Raw genomic sequence first — 20,146 nt, forward strand, 5'->3', positions numbered from 1 at the left:
TTCTCATTTAACCTTAAAAAAACAGAGATTCTGGGGCTCCAGATTTAATGAGACAGAATCTCTGAAGTGAGGTTGATTAGGTAAATCCAGATACTCGGATCTGCATTTTCCAAACAAGTATTCCCAGTATTTCTAATGTGAGTGGTCTAGAGACCACACAGTGAGATATTTGGTAAGATACTTTATCCATACAGAAATTAAAATAGAAATATTTAACATTAGCAATGATGGAGCTTAGACTACCATACATATTTACTATATTTTTTAATCTAATAAAATTCACTATATCTTGAATTCTAATATTTTTTCTAAAATTGCAAGATATTTACTCATACTACAGAATCATGAGTACACTGCAATAAATCAGACTATGAAGACTAACATTCTCTATGCTCTTTATATTTTCAAAATGGCTTTTCAATAATTCTCTCAAGATTGTTTCCATTTTATCCAAGATAATAAATGAGAAGAAAAGTAACATTTATTCAATCTTTATTATGTATTAGGTTTTAAGAAATCTTATTCAATCTTCACAGGAACCCGGTATTTTTTTCTAACAATAAAATTCACTAAAGTACATCTTGAATTCCAGTGCTTCCAAAAATTGCAAGGTAATTATCATGTGAAAAATGTATCATAAGTACACTAAAATATATCAGAATATGTAGACTAATCTTATGTACAGGCTGTTTTTAATGTCAAAATAGCTTTAATCTTTTTCCCAGGATGTATCCTATACAAGTCAATGATTCCTTTTTAATAATGATAAAAATAATATTTTGGCCATAGCTAGCATCTAAAGTAACTAGGCTATAGCATGATCAGATGGGTTATTGCGACTTATTAACCATCTAAATTGGACTGCCACACAATCATTCCAATCTATGTAGCAAATACTTTTTAAATTAGGCCAAAAAACATTTCCCAAAGACTAGATATTAAACCATTGGATAGCAGTATTTGAAGGTTACTCCTCAGAAAAGAAAAAGGGCTTACTTAAGGTAATTAAGTAAATTACTTGAAGATCACCTTCCAAAGGCTCAGAACTCATATTTAACAGAGCTGATGGAAAATCACCCAAATCTCTTCTAGAATTATAATAAATGTGGCTAACATTTATTGACTACTTATTCTTTGTCAGATACTGTCTCATGAGCTTTGTACATACCAACTCATCCAGTTCTTGTAATAGTCCTATTATCCCTATTTTAGAAATAAGGAAAGTGAAGTACAAAGACTTTTAGCAAATTAGCTTAAGTTTACACAGTTAAGAAATGGCAGTCAGGGTCCATTTTGTTATACTGCCTTGTAAGACTTAAGATTTTACACGTGGTAAAAAAATACAAAATTACAGAGAGGTACACAACAGAATTCATCATCCCTCTTCCACTTTTGGGTTAGAGTTACTAAACCTCCACACCACCACCAAATGTATGCGTGCGTGCATGTGTGTGTGTGTGTGTCACAGAAATGGATTGCGATTAGTGATAAATGTTTAGATTTTAGTTTTTACTATACATATATATAGATATATACATACATACATGTTTCAAACTTGTTCAAATTTATTTGTAAAATAAACTCTGCAATAAAATTACTATGTCAAGGATTATGTACATCACAATTTTTTAAAAAAGATTTTATTTATTTAAGAGAAAGCATGTGCACGTGCAATTGGAGCTGAAATTATTGAGTCAGAGGCTTAACGATTGAGCTACCTAGGCGCCCCTGTGCATTACAATTTTGATACACACTATCAAACTGCCCTACAAAAAGGTTGCAATGATTTATAATCTTACCAAAAATGTGAATACTCAAAATTTAACTTTACTAAACTTACAGTATATATAATAGGCAAACAATAAATTCAGTAAGTGTTGAATGAATGAACTATTGACACTCCTAATTATCTATATCTTAAGAAGTATGCTTGAGGGGCTTTGGGATATTATGAACAAGAACATCCTGAAAAGAGCACTGAGCAAGAATCTAGAGAACTGGGGCAAAGCCATCACCACAGTAACAGGGGTCAATGGTGTCTCTGCATACTTTCCTCCATACCTTCCCACTGCACAGCAATATCCAAATAAGTCAAATGAACCTTGAAGCCTGCCCAACCTCAGGTCTTCTAGTTTTCCTTTAATGCTTAAACCATTTGGCTGTATCTTCTGTCCCTTGGAATAAAAAAGTCTTAACTGATATACCAAATGGGTTGTCATCTACACCTGTGTGAAGGACTAAGATAAATACGTTAGGAGTACAAAGTTTCTATAATAAAAATGATAGGAAAAGGTTAGTTATTCCTTCATGCTATCTCACAAGATAAAAAACAAAAAAAAAGATTTTCTTTTCACCACTCTATTAACTTATTAGAAGTTAAAGATAGATTTAAAGATTAGGAAAACACACAAGGTTAATGAACATAGCATACTTAAGTCCCTCATATGCCATTCTTTACACATTTGCCAACATGATCTGATAAAAAGGTAAATCAGATCACATTACTTCTCATTCTGGCTCTGCTTAAAATCCCACAGTTAGGTTCCTTACCATGACCTAAAAACCCTGGTTTCTGCCTACCTCCTCAATTATTTTCTACTACCCTTCCCTCTGACTTATTCTGCTGAAACCACACTTGCTTTCTTTCCATTCCTTGAACACGCCAATACCTCTTTCTGCTTTAGGACTTTTGTTCTGGCTGTTCCCTGTGCCTAAAAGGTTCTGATCTCCAGATCTTCCCATGACTGGCTTCTTTTTGTTATTCACACCTCTGTTCAAATACCTCCTCTTCTGACTCTCCCTGATGACTCCACAGAAAGAAATCCTACCTCCACTCCACTCTCCCTCTATCCCATTTCCTATTTTATTACCCTCATATTACTTGTCACTATCTAAAATTTTTCACCACTCTCTTGAGTCTAGAACAGTGTTTGGCATATTATGGATCCTAAACAAATATTTGCTCAACAATAATTAGGTGAAAAGCCCAGAAAAACAATAAACTACTTTGACTACAGTGAAGACAGGGACTAAATATTAGAAAGTCAAAAAGGAAACAGAATAAGATGATTATTCTGGTCCTACTTACTCAGTTTGGTTAGTAATATGAATACAAAGAACTTAAGGTAATTGGAAGTTTAAATGTGTGGAAATGGATAAATCAGTAAGTGTAGTGCTAATGGCTGGATTAAATTAATGCATTTTGTGAAATACCATTCTCTGGAGGACATTTACTTATGGTCAGCAAATATTTCTCTATACAACTTTCTTTTTAGTTATTCATAACAAAATATAACTAGGAAAGGAAAGATAACTCATAAATCTACTAACTAAGGTTTTAAATTTAAATTTCAAAGTAATTTTGTTCTAGGTTAAACCAAAAAATTCTTATCATCTGCTTCACTTGGCAGAAAATTGGCCACGGAAAATGTTCATGGTATCCTTTTTCAGAAGACAGATTTCTCTCATTCAGGAATTTTAAAATGCATCCTCAATCTTTAAATTCTTAGGCCTTTGACAGTCTCTTCAACAAAATTATTTGATAGCATTCAAATACTTCAAACATTAAAAAGTTAAAACTGAATAGTTCACACATGTAATTAACCAAGTATGCCTCTTATTTCTGCTCCCCGATCTCACCTCTGTGATATCAGGCATATAATTGACTTTGTTATTGAATGTACTTTTCTTTTAATAAAATTCCCTGTTTAAGTTGAAGCTTAAACTGGGATAGGCAAATGGGATAGGAAAACTTAAACTGGGATAGGCAAATGGGATAGGAACCTCAGGCAACCCAGTTCATTTCTGCAAGGAAACAGAACTTTCCCTGCCAACTCTTCCAATGTGTGATAAATGAAGACCATCACTTGAGAGCCATCTTATATTTGGTTAATTGTATTTTCAGTAATCAGTGATATCTTAAACTGCAAGAAAAAGGGGAGATTTCTAAGCAAAGACATTTTATTCAAGTCTAACCACATAAAATTTATCCTATTTTTAGATGACAGAGGGAATAAATATTTCAGTAAAATGTTACTAGGCTATTTTACTGATTTTTATTTAAGGACCCGAGAATCAAAGTAGATTTTGACTGAGTTATCTGAAAAAGCCTAAAAACAATAAATGTAGGAGGCATGACTTATGCCTTGTGGAACTAAAGAATAAAGAAATACTATTAATTTTCATGAAAATCAAAAGCATTGTAAAGTTCTCATTCAAAATAGATGAAAGAGTCTAAAAATTCCATTTTCCCTTCTCTCCTCCTGTTTTCTTTTGAATTGTCATATAACAATCAAACCTCCCCACTGTCGAACTCAGTGCCAGACATATAGGAGGCAGTTAATGTATCCTTTCGGAATGACTTAATTTCTTGCCCCAAACACTCATAACCCACCAATACCAGTCAACTTAACGATACCGGATATATAGATAATGTTAAAAGAAACCTAAGAAAAATGGCCCAGGCTTACATATTTTCACATGTAAGTATCTTTCAACATATTAAAATTTCTTCTCTGAAAAAGCTTAAAAGGACAAAAGTTCATTCCATAAGACACAGTTTCACACCTAATCACTTGATCTGAATGGGTAATATATACTGTGAGATCATATTAAAAGTCAGTGTAATCCACAGCTTATGAATTATAGTTAATATCCTAAGAAGCTGGAGGAATTGTACAATGGGAGAGGAAAGTATCTAAATCAGCTTTTAGAAATAGATGTGCAATATACAGATTAGGATTAAAAACAGAAAACACAACTGATGTACCTTTGCTGAACTTTGAAGCTCCTATTATTCTAAAATTACAATATCTCCATCTGTTAATCTGACATGAACAAGCTGATAAATGAAATCAGAACAACAGTGTATTCTGGCAAAACTGGAAATTTCCTGAAAGCCTAGAAAAATATGTCCACAACAGATGGATCACTTAGAAAATAAATACATCAATCTGTCAAACTGAGTACTATTCTAATTCCCTAAATTAAAATCAGTAGGAGTTCCACTTTCCAAGAGTCTGTGACATTAGGAAGGCCAAAAAGGAAAAACCTAAAGATGCACATAAACATATCGGATATGACCTAAAGTGTCATACTGTTAGGTTTCCTGTTAAACATACTAAATTCAGGTAAAGTCCTTACCAGTTAACTTCTTCACAGGTTGGAGCCGAACACTGATAGACTGATGTGTGAGTAAGGGGGAGGATGGAAGAGAGCGAGACATGCCCTCCATAATCCGAATGTGCTGCATACCTTCACTCACTGGAAGTGGTGGAACGGCGTAATCTGGCTCAAAAGCACAGTCGCTTTCTGTGGAGATGCCACCTGTTAAGATAGAAAAGGACGGAACGAAAGAGCTAGTAAGAAAAGATTCTTCCTTCTCTGTTAAAATTTACCTTTTAAGATAATTCAGAACATCATATACCCATGCTGATTTTCACTGTGAGATGCCAAATAAGGTATTTTCAACACCTACATTCATTTCTATACTTACTGGATGGACACTTAACACCAGGTTTAGCACTAGGAAATTAAACATGGATAAAACGAGGTTCCTCCTTATAAGGTGCTCACCGCCTCATGAATGATACAGTCCCATAAAGAAATAATTATGGTACAATGCAGTGAGTGTTACAATTAGAGAACTGGACTTCAGGTTGTTTTCCCTGATAAGAAATATAAAAGAAGATATTCACTTGCTTGATAATCCAATATGTGCAATTGCTAGTAGGATCACTGTAACTCTATTTCTTACCCCCTTCTCCAAGAAAGTATGTGAAAATACAAGTAGGAAAGACTGATATTATTATACGGTGATTTTTGAATCTGCTTTGATATTTTAAAAAGATTAAGTTATATGCTATGTATTTCCACCTATAAAGTGTTGACTTCTACTTCCAATAACGGCAGATTATGTACCTCAGACCAACTTTTCCCTAAGAAAAACTAGAACCATACACATGTTTAACAATCTTCCTGAAGGCACTGAAGAGTTAATAGCATGATGAAGGATTACAAGAAGAAAAAGAAAAAGACTGAAGCCTGGCATTTGGGGCTCCTTTTTACTTAATGGCATCTGAAAGGCTAAGAAGCTACTGACAGTTTTAAAGAGCTGGAAGGACAAATATTGAAATGCGAACAAAACCAAGATACAGACGGGAAGCTAGTAAAACTCCAACATTTTTGTTTGGAAGCCCAAAGGGCTACATTCTAGGAGTAAGTATGAACCAAAGCTAGTCCGGCCTTTTACAGGAATAAAGCTCAGCTCCAAATGTCTACCACAAAATTAAATTAAGGCAATCTTGGATTGCTAATGCCTGCCAAAAACTAACACAAATCTTAGAGGAAGATATTGTCATAGGTCTCAAATTACTTCTACAATTTTTCATACACAGTATCTGACCCTTAGTTAACAAAAACAAAGAGGTAAAACAATATGAAAAAAGTAAATCAGAAAGACCATTCAAAAGAGATAGTCTCATAAGGGATACATATTCTGGAGCAATGAGGCACAGAATTTAAAGTAGTATACTTAATTAACATCAGAAAAACTAAAATAATTTGAAATAAATTTAACCAAGGAGGTGAAAGATCTGCACACTGAAAACTATAAGACATTAATGAAAGATACTGAAGAATAAGTGGAAAGATATCCCAAGTTCATGAACTAGAAGAATTAGTATTGTTAAAATGTCCATACAACCCAAAGTCATCTATAGGTTCAATGGGACCCCTATCAAAATTCCAATAGCATTTTTTACAGAAGTAGAAAGAAGCAATTCTAAAATTTACATGAAATTGCAAAAGACCCTAAGTAACCACAGCAATTCTGAGAGAGAGAAAAACAAAATGGTAGGCATCACAGTTCCTAATTTCAAAGTATCTTACAAAGCTATAGCAATCAAAACAATTTGGTGGTAGCATAAAAACAGAAAGCCTAGAAATAAACCCACACATATATGGTCAACTAATCTTTGACACGGGCACCAAGGATACACAACAGGGAAATAACAGTCTCTTGAATAAACAGTGCCAGGAAAACTGAAAAGCCACATGCAAAAGAATGAAATTGGATCCTTATCTTACACTATATACAAAAATCAACTGAAAAATGGGTTAAAGACTTAAACATAAGACCTAATACCATAAAACTCCTAGACAAAAACACAGGAGAAAAACTCCTTGAAACTGGTCTTGGCAATGATTTTTTGGATTTGATTCCAAAAGCAGAGGCAACAAAAGCAAAAGTAAGCGGGTGAGACTACATTAAATGGAAAGGTTTCTGCACAGCAAAGTAAACTATCAACAAAATGAAAAAGCAACCTATGGAACTGGAGAAAATATTTGCAAACTATACATCCTTAGGGATTAATATCCAAAATACAAAAGAAACTCATACTCAATAGCGAAAAAATAAACAACCTAATTATAGAATGGGTAAAAGACGTGAATGAACATTTTTCCAAAGTAGACATACAAACAGCCAACAGGTATGTAAAAAGGTGTTCAACATCACTAACCATCAGGGAAATGCAAATCAAAACCATTATGAGATATCACCTCACACCTGTTAGGACAGCAATTATCAAAAAGTCAAAAGATAACAAGTGTTGGCATTGATGTGGAGAAAAGGGATTCCTTGTACTCTGTTTGCGGTGATGTTGGTACAACCATTATGTAAAACAGCATGGAGGATCCTCAAAAAATTAAAAATAGAACTACCACATGATCGAGCAATCCTACTTCTGAGTATATAACAAAAGGAAATACAACTATCATTCCAAAGAGAGATTTGCACTCCCATGCTCACCGCAGCATTATTCATAGTAGCCACGATTTGGAAACGACTTCAGTGTCTGTCAAAAGATGGATGAAGAAAATGTGATTTTACACACACACACACACACACACACACACACACACACACAAATGTTATTTGTTCATAAAAGAGAAGGAAATCCTGCCGCTTAAAACAACATGGATGAATCTGGAAAACATTATGCTAACTCAACTAAGCCAGAAACAGAAAGACAAATATTGCATAATCTCACTTATATGTGGAATCTAAAAAATAAAGTCAAACTCACAGTAAAGAGAAGTGAATGGTGGTTACCTGGGCTAAGGGGATGGGGGAAAAAGACAGATGTTGTTCAGTAATTAAATAAGTTTTGAAGACCTAATATACAGCATGATGACTATAGCTAATACTAATAATACACTGCATACTTTAAGTTTCCTGAGTAGATCTCAAGTGTACTCACACATGCACAAAAAGGGTAATTGTGTGAAGTGATGGATATTTAATTAGTGTGATTGTGGTAATCATTTCACAATGTATACATTTATCAAAATAACATATTATATACCTTAAATATATACAATTTGTACTTCTTAATCATACCTCAATAAACCTGGGGGAAGAGAGTGGAAAATTTAAAAAAAACAAGCACATGGTCATACATGAAATGACAGTAATGTGATCTATACTGAGACGTAAAATTAAAGCCAGTGTCTCACTTACGGTTCCCAATTGTGTTATAGTTTTAATTTCATCATATGCAATTCTAACTCATCTAAAAAAATATTGTGGTATATCATGCATTATAACATAACCAGTCTTATGAAGCTCTTTCTATAGTATGTCTATAGATGATACATATAGAATTACTGGGTCAAAGTGCTGAGAGTTTCCACTGAGAAATACTGACTAAATGCTGTATTAAGTCTGTGTAAGGAAGCCTGGGTGACTCAGTCAGTTGAATGCCCTACTCTTGGTTTGGCTCAGATCATGATCTCATGGGTTGTGAAAAAAGGGGGCCCATGTGGGGCTCCGTGCTCAGCGGGGAGTCTGCTTGAAGATTCTCTCCCTCTGCCCCTCCCCCCACTCGCTCTCTCTCTTGTGCTCTCTCTCAAATAAATCTTTAAAGAAAAAAGTCTGTGTCATGTTGCATGTAAAAAAGAGGGGGGAGTAGTATGCTTAATATTTGGAGAAAATAAAAGTTTAGAATTCCAGCTAAGAATTAAAATTATGAAAATAAAAACTCAACAGATGAACTGAAAAATTAGACAGAGATAAAGAGATAATTAGTAAACTGGAAGGTAAAATGTTTGTGCATCAAAAGACACTATATCAAGAATAGGAATGGGGGTGCCTGGGTGGCTCAGTTGGTTAAGCGTCTGCATTTAGCTCAGGTCATGATCTCAGGGTTCTGGAATCAAGCCCCACGTCCTTGGGCTCCCTGCCTAGCGGAGAGTCTGCTTTCTCTGCCCCTCCTCCACCCTCGGTTGTGAACACGCGCGCACTCTCCCTCTCTCTCAAAAAAAGAAAAAAAAAAGAGAAAAAGTGTGAAAAGACAACACCTAGAACGGCAGAAAATAAGTGTAAATCGCATATTGGAAGAGTCTAGAATCCAGACTATATAAAAAACTCCTACAACTCAAGAACAAAATGACAATGCAATTTAAAAATAAGCAAAAGACTTGACTAGACATTTCTCCAAAGAAGATAAACAAATGGACAAAAAGCACATGAAAAGGTACTCAGCATCATTAATCATTATGGAAATATAAATCAGAGTCACAGGGAGATATCACTTTACACCCAGTAGGACAGCGATTAAAAAAAACAAACAAAACAAAAAAGTGTTGTTGAGGATGTAGAGAAGTTAGTTAGAATCCTAATTAATTGCTGGTGGGAATGTAAGAGGGTATAACTGCTGTGTAAAACAGTTGCTGTTCCTCAAAAAGTTAAATACAGAATAACCCAGCCATCTGACTCTGTGTATACACCCAAAAGCAATGAAAACAAGTTTTCAAGCAAAAACCTGAACATGAATGTTCATAGCAGCATTATTCACAACATCCAAAAGTGGAAACAACTAAATTGTCATGAACTGGTGAATGGATAAACAAAATGTGGCATATTTATATAATCGAATATTATTTAGCAATAAAAAGAAGCTAGCCTGATTCATGCTACAATATTAATAAACCTTGAAAACATTACGTTTAAGTGAAAAAAAAAAGACACAAAAGGTCACATATTGTAAGATTCCATTTATATGAAATATTCAGAACAGGCAAATCTAGAGAAAAAGCAGACTATGATTGCCAGGGACTACAAGGAGGAGTATAAAGAGTGACTGCTTACTAGGTATAGGCTTTCCTTTTGGAGTGATGAATGCAGCAATGTTTGCACAACATTATAAATGTATTAAAAGCCACTGAATTGTACATTTTTTTAAAGATTTTACTTATTTATTTATTTATTTATTTATTTATTTATTTATTTGACAGAGAGAGAGAGAGACAGCCAGCGAGAGGGGGAACACGAGCAGGGGGAGTGGGAGAGGAAGAAGCAGGCTCCCAGCGGAGGATCCTGATGTGGGGTTCGATCCCAGGACTCTGGGATCATGCCCTGAGCCGAAAGCAGATGCTTAATGACTGAGCCACCCAGGCGCCCCAAATTGTACATTTTTAAGTGGTGAATTTTACCTCAATAAAAAAATTTTATGTAGATATTTACCACCTACTCACATATTTACTCAAACCAGAAGCCTAGTAAATCATTATTAATTTCTTCCTGACACATCCCTTCACAACAAATGCAACAGAAGTTCTGCAGATTATCAATACAACAGATTTCAAATCAGCTATGCTCTTTCCATTTCTCCTACCATTACCATAGTCCAGTTCACTATTCTCTTCCCCCAAGCTTCTGTTGGCAGAAATACAGAATTCATTCCTTATCCTTGGAGCTTAGAAATTTTACCAAGATTTGTCTTAACTTTTTTCTTCTCATTAGTCTCTGGGTCCTTTCTTTTACTATGTTGACTAATTCTTCTCTTCCAACTATTCTTTTTTCTCTTTCTGGAACTATGATCAGATGGATATAGTATCTCCTAGACATATTTTTCAAGACTCTATCTCTCATAATAGATTTCTAATCTTTGGGCATTCGTGAATAGACTTGAGACTGAATTATATGGAATTACAGTATTTTACAGGTTTACACACAAAAAGTCATGCCATTAATGTAATTCCCTGAGGAATCCTTTTGTTGAGAAAAATCAGCAACAGATTTTTTTAAAGCAATATATATGGAGTAATGCATTTGATTTAGTGAAGCATCCCTCTTCACTCGAAATGTTCCAATATTAAAACTTGGCTGATAATTTTAGAATCTAATAATACTCCTTAAGGAATAATACTGCAATTAGTCCAGTCTGGATGTCCTAGTTTACTTTTCTGCTTAAAAATATTTTCCTCCATCTTCTCTGTCCTATAAATTGTGCTTGAACTCATTGTAGCTAGAGGGAAAAAACCAAAAATATATGTTTCAAGAAAAGAAAAGTACTGGTAAACATTTACAGAATTTGGCTATATTAGCCAGTTTTTCTTGGGTAACTAGCAACCTCAAAAATCTCAGTAGTCTACATTTACTTTTCTCATGAGTCTGCAGATTCACTATGAGTCAGCTGAGCTAAGCTGGGCTATCAGGTTCAGAACTACTCTGATGGGTCTTCAGTATTGGGCCTAGTCACTGAAGAGGCAATGAATATGTGGGGCTGCTCTTCTCATGGTAGATCACAAGAGGCCAAAGCAAACCAGAAGAGCATATTTAAGACCTCTGTTCACTGACATTCAACTTGGCCCATTTCAGTGGGAACTACTAAAAAGATGCATAGCAAAAGGAATGAATGTTTAATTTTATAACAGAAAGGAAGTGAAATTGGGAATCCAATTTACCAACATGTAAGATGATACTTACTGGTATTCCAAATTATTCATCTTCATCTACCTTTTTCCCCTACCACTTTTCCTCGTTCAATCAACCAAATAAAATTTACTGAAATAATGTGATGAAAATATGGCAGAATAAAAAAAATGCTAAAAAATATTCAGTTACATTGGACACCTGGTGATTAAATATTCAAAAGCTGAACTAAGAAAGCACAAGGACATCAAGTAGATGGACACTAAAGAAGTGTTAGGAGTAATTATAATTCAATAAAAATTTCAGTCATCACTAAGTCTTATACTTAATATAGATGGTTATTAGATATTAAAGGTCAAGTTAATAAATTCTTTAGCCTAAGGCAATATTTATTCTATGGAACGGCCTTCTAATTTTTCACATTACATGAATAACCACAAATAAAACTTACAAATCAAAACCTCCAGTATGATACTTCACTGAACTATACACGATTTGTGAATTTTTCAGTTTACATATTATACTTTAATAAAAGTTTATTTTTAAAAAGCATGGTGAAAAAATAACCCCTAAAGTCAAGGGGCTTTACATATTTCAGAAACAAAGGGTGTTTGCTTAAATTACTCCCAACATCCTTTTAACTCATGGCTTGTATCACTCTGTAACTTGGCAATATTCTCACAACAGAGCCATACATTAGGCAGGAAACAGGCATAGAGAGGTATAATAACTCGTATAGGATTGTGTAGTCAAGACACCATGATTGCCTCTGCAGAAAATTCTAAAGAATCTACAAAAAAGCTACTAGAATGAAATAAGTGGGTTAGGCAAATTCAAAGGTTAAAGAGTCAAAGTACAAAAATCAAGAAAGAATCTTTGTACATACTAGCAATAACACTTGGAAAATAAAAATTTTAAACCATACCATCAAAATAGCATCATTAGAAACAATGAAATTAATCAGGAATAAATCTGTCAAAATAAATACAATAGTACAATATTTGTATGCTAAGAACAATAAAATGATGAAAACAATCAAAGATCTAAATGGAGAGATATAATGTGTTCATGGATCTGAAGATGCCCATCATTATGATGTCTGTTCTCCTCAAAGTGATATGTTTGAAGCAATTCCAATGAAAATCCAGCAGCCAGTATTTCAGTGAAAATCAACAAACTGATTTTATTTTTTGAAATTTTTATTTATTTATTTATTTATTTTTAAAGATTTTAAGTAATCTTTACACCCAACATCAGGCTTGAACTCATAGCCCCAAGATCAAGAGTCTGATGCTCTACTAACTGAGCCAGCCATGCGTCCGTGATTTTAAACTTTATATGTAAAAATTTAAAAAAACAAAGACAGACAAAACAATTTTGAGCAAGGAAAAGCAAACTCTGAAGTCTCACAGTACCTAACTCAAGACTAACTGTAAACTTACAGTAATCCAGAGAGTACGTGGTAACTGGCAAAAGAATGGACATGAAATCAATGGAACAGACTACAGAGTCCAGAAAAAGACTCACACACATACAGTTGGCTAATTTTTTTTCCTTTTTCTTCTTCTTTTTTTTTTTTTTTTTTTTTTTGCGGGGGAAAGGGAAGGGAAGAGGAGGGGAGGGAGAGGGAGTGAGAGAAAACCCAAGCAGGCTCCATGCCTAGCGTGAAGCCCAACACAGGGCTCAATCTCACAACCCTGGGATCACACCCTGAGCCCAAACCAAGAGTTGGATGATTAACCAACTGAGCCATGCAGGCGACCCTAGCCCACTAATTTTTGACGAAAGTGTATGGGGCAATCCAATGTTTAAAGAATAATCTTTTCAACAAATAGCTTTGGAACAACTGGATATCCATACACAAAAAACAAACCTTAAACCTTTACCAGATACAAAAATCAAGCTGAAATGGATCATAGACCTTAATGTAAAACCTAAAACTATAAAACTTCGAGAAGAAAACATAGGAGAAAGTCTGGATGAACTTGTATCAGGCAAAGATTTATTACAATGGATGCAAAAAAGATGAACTATATAAGAAGAATTGGTAAGTTGGAATTCATAAATATTTAAAATTTCTACTCTTCAAAAAGACACACAAAATGTAAAAAACCAGTACCAACTGAAAGAATACACTTCAAAACACATATATAATAAAGGACTGGCATTTAAAATGTAAGTAGAACTCCTTTAACTCAGTAACAAGAAGATACTCCAATTAAAAGTTGGAAAAGATTTGAATAGACACTTCATTAAGTAAGAGATATGGATGTCTGATAAACACATGAAAAGATACTCAACTAATCATTAAGGAAATGCAAATTAGGAGATGTCACTATACACCTAGTGAAATGGCTAAAATTAAAAAACAAAATGCTGACAAACCAAGTACTGGGAAGAACGAACTAGAACGCTTATATACTGGTGATGAGAACATAAAATGGTATACAATTCTGGGAAACAGTCTGGTTGTTTAAATATAAACTTACCATACAACCTAGGAATCCAATACCTAGAAATCTACCCCCCAATAATGAAGACACATTGACCCCACCCACCCACACATCACCACAAACACACAAATAGCAGACTTATTCATACTCCAAAACCTGGAAACTACCCACATGTCCATTAACTGGTGAATGGATAAACAAATTGTAGGATATAAATACAATGGAACATTATTCAGCAATAAAATAAACTACTCACATAGGCAAAATGAAAAAAAAAAAATCTAAAAAGATAGATGAATCTCAAAAGCACTGAAGTATAAGAAGTATAAGAAGCCAAAGTCGAAAGGCTACATACTGTATGGTTTCATTTATAGAATATTCTGAAAACTACTATAGTAAAAGGAAGCAGATCAAGAGGAGACAGGGACTGGGGTAGGGGAAAGGGACCGACTACAAAAGGGTATGATGGAACTTTTACATGATGACGGAAATGAGCTATTATTTGATTTTAGCTGGCCATACATATGCAAAGCTGGCTTTCCTTCATCTGAAAAGGTCCTGGCTCAAATGTTCCCTCTTCAGAGAGGCCTACCAGGACTAACCTAAAGTTACCATTCACTCTTTTCCCCACTTCTCATTCTCTATCACACAATCCTATTTTATTTTCTTGGTAGTGCTTATGATGAGAAATTACCTGGTTCTTTTATTTGTCTCAGTCCTCTAGAATGAAAACATCATAACAGTAGAAATGTTCTTTGGCTTATTTATTGTTCCTGTCCTTCGGCCTGATTGAGACCTGGGTACTGGGGTCACCCTTGGGTGACAGGGGTGGCACTGATGACTCAGGCTCCCAGTCTTTTGTGGGGGCCCAGCTCTGGCCCTTCCATCTGCCTGGATGCCCTGCCCTAAGGTCTCTTGTCAGTGTTTTCTTCTTACCATCCTTAGTACAGAAAGAACATCTCTCCATACAAAGTCTTTACTGTACTGGCTAGGATCTCCAGACACAGATGAAGAAAAGTAGTGATAGCAGATATCAGAGGGAAGGCTTTCAGCTTTTCACTACAGTGTCTGCATAAATGAGATGCAAATAGAAGGGAATCTTAATGAGATAAACTCTATGAATGTAATCTATGTGGAAAAGCCTTCAGAAGGAGCATGAATCTTATTTTGCAGGAGAAATCATACAGGAGAAACAAATCACAAATATAAGAATTCTAAGAAACCCTTCAGTAACCATTATTTTCTTCACAGACATGGGAGAATTAAAATGAAGGGTTCTTCAAATAATTTCAGAGCGGAAAAGCATCTGGTCTACAGTCATCTCCAAAATGTACATGAGATCTCACACTGGAGACCAACTTTATTAATGTAAACAGTGTGGAAAATTCTTCAGAAACATCTCTAGTCTTGTGGTGCACAAGAGAATACATACTGGGAGGAAACTATGAACACAAAGACTACAAGAAAGCCTTNNNNAGGATCACTCATTTTACTTCTTACCAGAGCATCCACACTGGGGAGAAACTCTACAAACACAAATGACTGAGAAAAAGCCTTCAGTAGGAATAGTAAGCTCACAAGGCCTATGTGAATACACACAGAGGAGAAACACCATGACTGTGATGAATTCAGAAAAGCCTTCTACAGAAACCTTAAACTTACCAAACACATGTAAGTACATCCTGGAAAGAAAGTCTATGAATGCAATGATTGTGAAGAAGTTTTCGGAAGTCACTCATCCCATGGGAAAAATGTGAGCACACACATCGAAGATAAGCTTTATATATGTAATGAATGTGGGTATGGCTTCAATGATCCCTCTTGCCTTTACAGACATGAAAATTCACACTGACAGAAATCTATGAATATGTACCATGTGGGAAAGCCTTCAACCTCAAATTTTGTTCTACATAAGAGAATTACTACAAGGAAACAAATTGTATGAGTGTTTTACAAGTATCAGTTAGGTTATATATATGAAGAACACGATTAGGTTCCAGTTCCAGGAAAGATGGAACAAGCATATTCCACCTTTACTCTCCCACTGAATGCAACTTTAAAACCCTTGAAAGAATGCAGAGAGCTCACTTCCAGCTTCCTTATAGGACTACAGAGCACTTCCCCTCCCCAACACCTTACTGTTACATTACTATTCACCACAGCTCATTTTACCAAGAATGCCATGTCTACCTTTCAGCAAAAACTTACAAGCCATCCTAAAAGGCAAAAAATACAATTTGAAGAGATGGAACATGTGTCAGACCAGACCCAGATATGGCAGGGATGTAGGAATTATCAAACCGCGAATTTAAAAAATGAAATACTTAGATATAATTCTAACAAAATATGTACAAGAACTATATGAGGAAAACTACAAAACTCTGATGAAAGGAATTTAAAGTTCTGAATAGATGGAAAGATATTCCATGTTCATGGATAGAAAGAATTAATATTGTTAAAATGTCAGTTTTTCCCAAATTGATCTGATAGATTCAAAGCAATCCCAATCAAATTCCAGGAAGTTATTTTTGTTGATCTTGACAAACTGATTCTAAAGTTTATATGCAGGGGCACCTGGGTGGCTCAGTTGTTAAGCGTCTGCCTTCGGCTCAGGGCCTGATCCCAGGGTCCTGGGATCGAGCCCCACATTGGGCCTCCTGCTCAGCTGGAAGCCTGCTTCTTCCTCTCCCACTCCCCCTGCTTGTGTTCCCTCTCTCGCTAGCTGTCTCTCTGTCAAATAAATAAGTAAAAAATCTTAAAAAAAAAAAAGTTTATATGCAGAGACAAAAGACCCAAAAAGTCAACTCAATATTTGAAGAAGAATAATAAAGCCGGGAACAGACATCACTGAACTTCAAAACTTACTACAAAGCCACAGTAATCAAGGCAGTGTCATAGTAGTGAAAGAACAGACAAATAGATCAATATAAGAAAATGGAGAGCCCAGGGGCGCCTGGGTGGCACAGCGGTTAAGCGTCTGCCTTCGGCTCAGGGCGTGATCCCGGCGTTCTGGGATCGAGCCCCACATCGGGCTCCTCTGCTGGGAGCCTGCTTCTTCCTCTCCCACTCCCCCTGCTTGTGTTCCCTCCCTCGCTGGCTGCCTCTCTCTCTGTCGAATAAATAAATAAAATCTTTAAAAAAAAAAAAAAAAAGAAAAAGGAGAGCCCAGAAACAGACCCACAAAACTATGTCAACTGACCTTTGACAAAGGAGCAAAGGTAATACACTGGAGAAAAGACGGTCTTTTCAACAAATGGTGCTGGGAGAACTAGACATTCATGTTCAAAAAAATGAATCTAGACACAAACTTTATACCTTTCACAAAAAATTAACTCAAAATGGATTATTCACCTAAATGTAGTATGTAAAACTGTAAAAATCCTGGAGGATAACATAGGAGAAAACTAGATGACCTTGGATATGGCAGTGACTTTTTATATACAACCCCAAAAGCATGACATGAAATACATAATAAGCTAGACTTCACTAATATTTAAAACTTCAGCTCTGCAAAAGACACATGTAATAAAGGGCCATTATCCAAAATATATAAACTCAACCAACAAGAAGATGAAAAACACAGTTAAAACAAGGGTAAAAGATCTGAACAGACACCTCACTAAAGAAGATATCTAGATGGCAAGTAAGCACATGAAAGGATGTTCAACACTATATGTTACCAAAGAGTTACAAATTAAAACAACAATAAGATACCACTACATACCTACTAAAATAGTCAAAACCCCAACACTTACAACACCAAACGCTGACATGGATATGGAGCAATAGGAACTCTTATTCATTGCTGGTGGGAATGCAAAATAGTACAGCCACTTTGGAAGACAGTGTGGCAATTTCTTACAAAACTAAACATATGCTTATCTTACAATTCAGCAATTGTGCTCCTTGGTATATACCCAAATGAGTTGAAAATATATTCACACAAAAACCTGCACATGGATGTTTATAGCAGCTTTATTCATAATTGTCAAAACTTGGAAACAACCAAGATGTCCTTCAGTAGATGAATGGTAAATAAACTGTGGTAGATTCAGACAACAGAATATTATTCAGCACTAAAAAGAAATGAGCTATCAAGCCATGAGAAGACACTGGGGAACCTTAAATGCACACTACTAAGTGAAAGAAGCTAACTGGAAGAGGGGACAAACTATATGATTCCAATAGTATGACATTCCAGAAAAGGCAAAACTATGGAAACAGTAAAAAGATTAGTGCTTTCCAGGGGATATTAGAGGGAGGGAGGGATGAATAGCCAGAGCACAGAGGATTCTTAGGACAGTGAAACTATGATATTATAATGGTAGACACATGTCAGTATACATTTGTCAAAACCCATAAAATGTACAACATCAAGAGTGAACTCTACTGTAAACTATGGACTTTGGGTGATAATGATATGTTAAGGTAGGGTCATCTATTATAAACAAATGTACCAGTCTGGTGAGGGATGCTGATAATGGGAGAAGCCACACACACGTGGGTCCCAGAGCCATCTGGAAACTCTGTACTTTCCACTCAGTTTTGCTGCAAACCTAAAACTACTCTAAAATATACAAGCTATTTTTAGAAATTTTAAATGCACAAATAAAACAAACAAAAAGAATGCATAGAGTAGCTATCTGAGGATTGAAAATGAGCAGTAGGAGGACTGGGAAAGGAGCACAGAGTATTATGCAGTTCCACTGAAGTGGTGATGAGTTTACTATGTTTTTTTCCTCAGATACTGCCTGACCTGGACATTTAAAACTCAGAAGCGTATATCAGGAAAGAAAAAGCTCTAAGAAAATCTCTCCCTTGTTGATAAGGAGCAGGAAAAGGATGCCCTTACTGGTCTGAGAGACTAGGGAAATTCCTCTTTTCCCCCTTATCTTCTATACCAGTGTCCAGGCGATTCTATGTCAGTAGCAACACAGAGATGGTTACAGGTGACTAGGCAGGCACCTAACACCCTGGGACAAGGAATTCTTTTCTCTGACCCCAAGAATTGTGATCCCGCTAGTTTGTGGTAAATCCTCACCGCTTTCTTCCCTCTCTATGTCCTTTTATCTCGTGATCTAGATACAAACCGTTATAGTCATTGATCGGCAGAAGGGGAAAACTAGTCTGTTTTTTAGCAAGAGTGCTAGGAAAGGAGGGAGCTGGAAATTGTTCACAAGATTGGGGTATGAAGGGATATCAAGAAAACAATCCCATCAAGTTATATACGAACTTCTGGATTCATCTCAGAGCTCTATGTGCATGGATCTGACCCTAAACAGCATACCACAGGCTTTGAGAACAGAGCAACAAGATGTACCACTACTTTGATCCCAGAATGGACACTGGGTCACATACATGGGACCCATCTCAATAGTACTGCAAATGCTTAGAGAACAGAACTGATATTGGAGCCACGGCCCCCAGAGGATAGGTAGGAACCTATGTCCTGAACACATTCTGCTAGACTGGCCACTGACCACACAAAAAAATCAACATTCTCCTTAGGATTTAAATAAAGCCCACAGTCTCACATATAATATTTAAAAAGTTCAGAATATAACCCAAAATTATATGGCATATGAAGAAACAGGAAAATCTCAACATGAGGGAAAAAAAAGTCCATAAACAGCATTCCTGAGATTATACAGATGTTAGAAATAAAATCAAAGACCTTAAAGCAACTATTACAACAATGCATCAATAAATAAAGGCAAACATTCTTGAAATGAACAGAAAGATAGAAAGTCTCAAATCTGGTGTGTATTTTGCAATACAACACATCTCCCTTCAGACCAGCCGCATTTCAAGTGTTCAACAGGCACATGTGGCCAATGACTACTGTACTGCACAGTGAAGTTCGAGACCTTTTTCCAGAACTAAGTTCAACCAGTCTCTAAAGTGTAAGGTAAAACTGGATCCAATCACTAAACACTAGAAAGATCCAAGGATGATGACCCTTACCACATCCCCATTC

At 35.6% G+C, this 20,146-nt stretch overlaps 1 protein-coding gene across 1 annotated transcript in view; it reads right to left on the bottom strand.

The window, feature by feature from the left end:
* The window catches only part of LOC121104975 (protein TANC1-like), an 81,146-nt gene that overhangs the window by 49,753 nt on the left and 11,247 nt on the right, over window positions 1-20,146 (bottom strand). Inside the window, exon 2 of the mRNA XM_040640429.1 lies at window positions 5,143-5,325. Coding sequence (XP_040496363.1) covers window positions 5,143-5,251 — 109 coding nt within the window. The 5' untranslated portion in view covers window positions 5,252-5,325. The remainder of the gene's footprint in view (window positions 1-5,142; window positions 5,326-20,146) is intronic.

Source organism: Ursus maritimus, unplaced genomic scaffold, assembly GCF_017311325.1.
Source record: "Ursus maritimus isolate PB19 unplaced genomic scaffold, ASM1731132v1 scaffold_24, whole genome shotgun sequence".
NCBI classification, from domain to species: domain Eukaryota; kingdom Metazoa; phylum Chordata; class Mammalia; order Carnivora; family Ursidae; genus Ursus; species Ursus maritimus.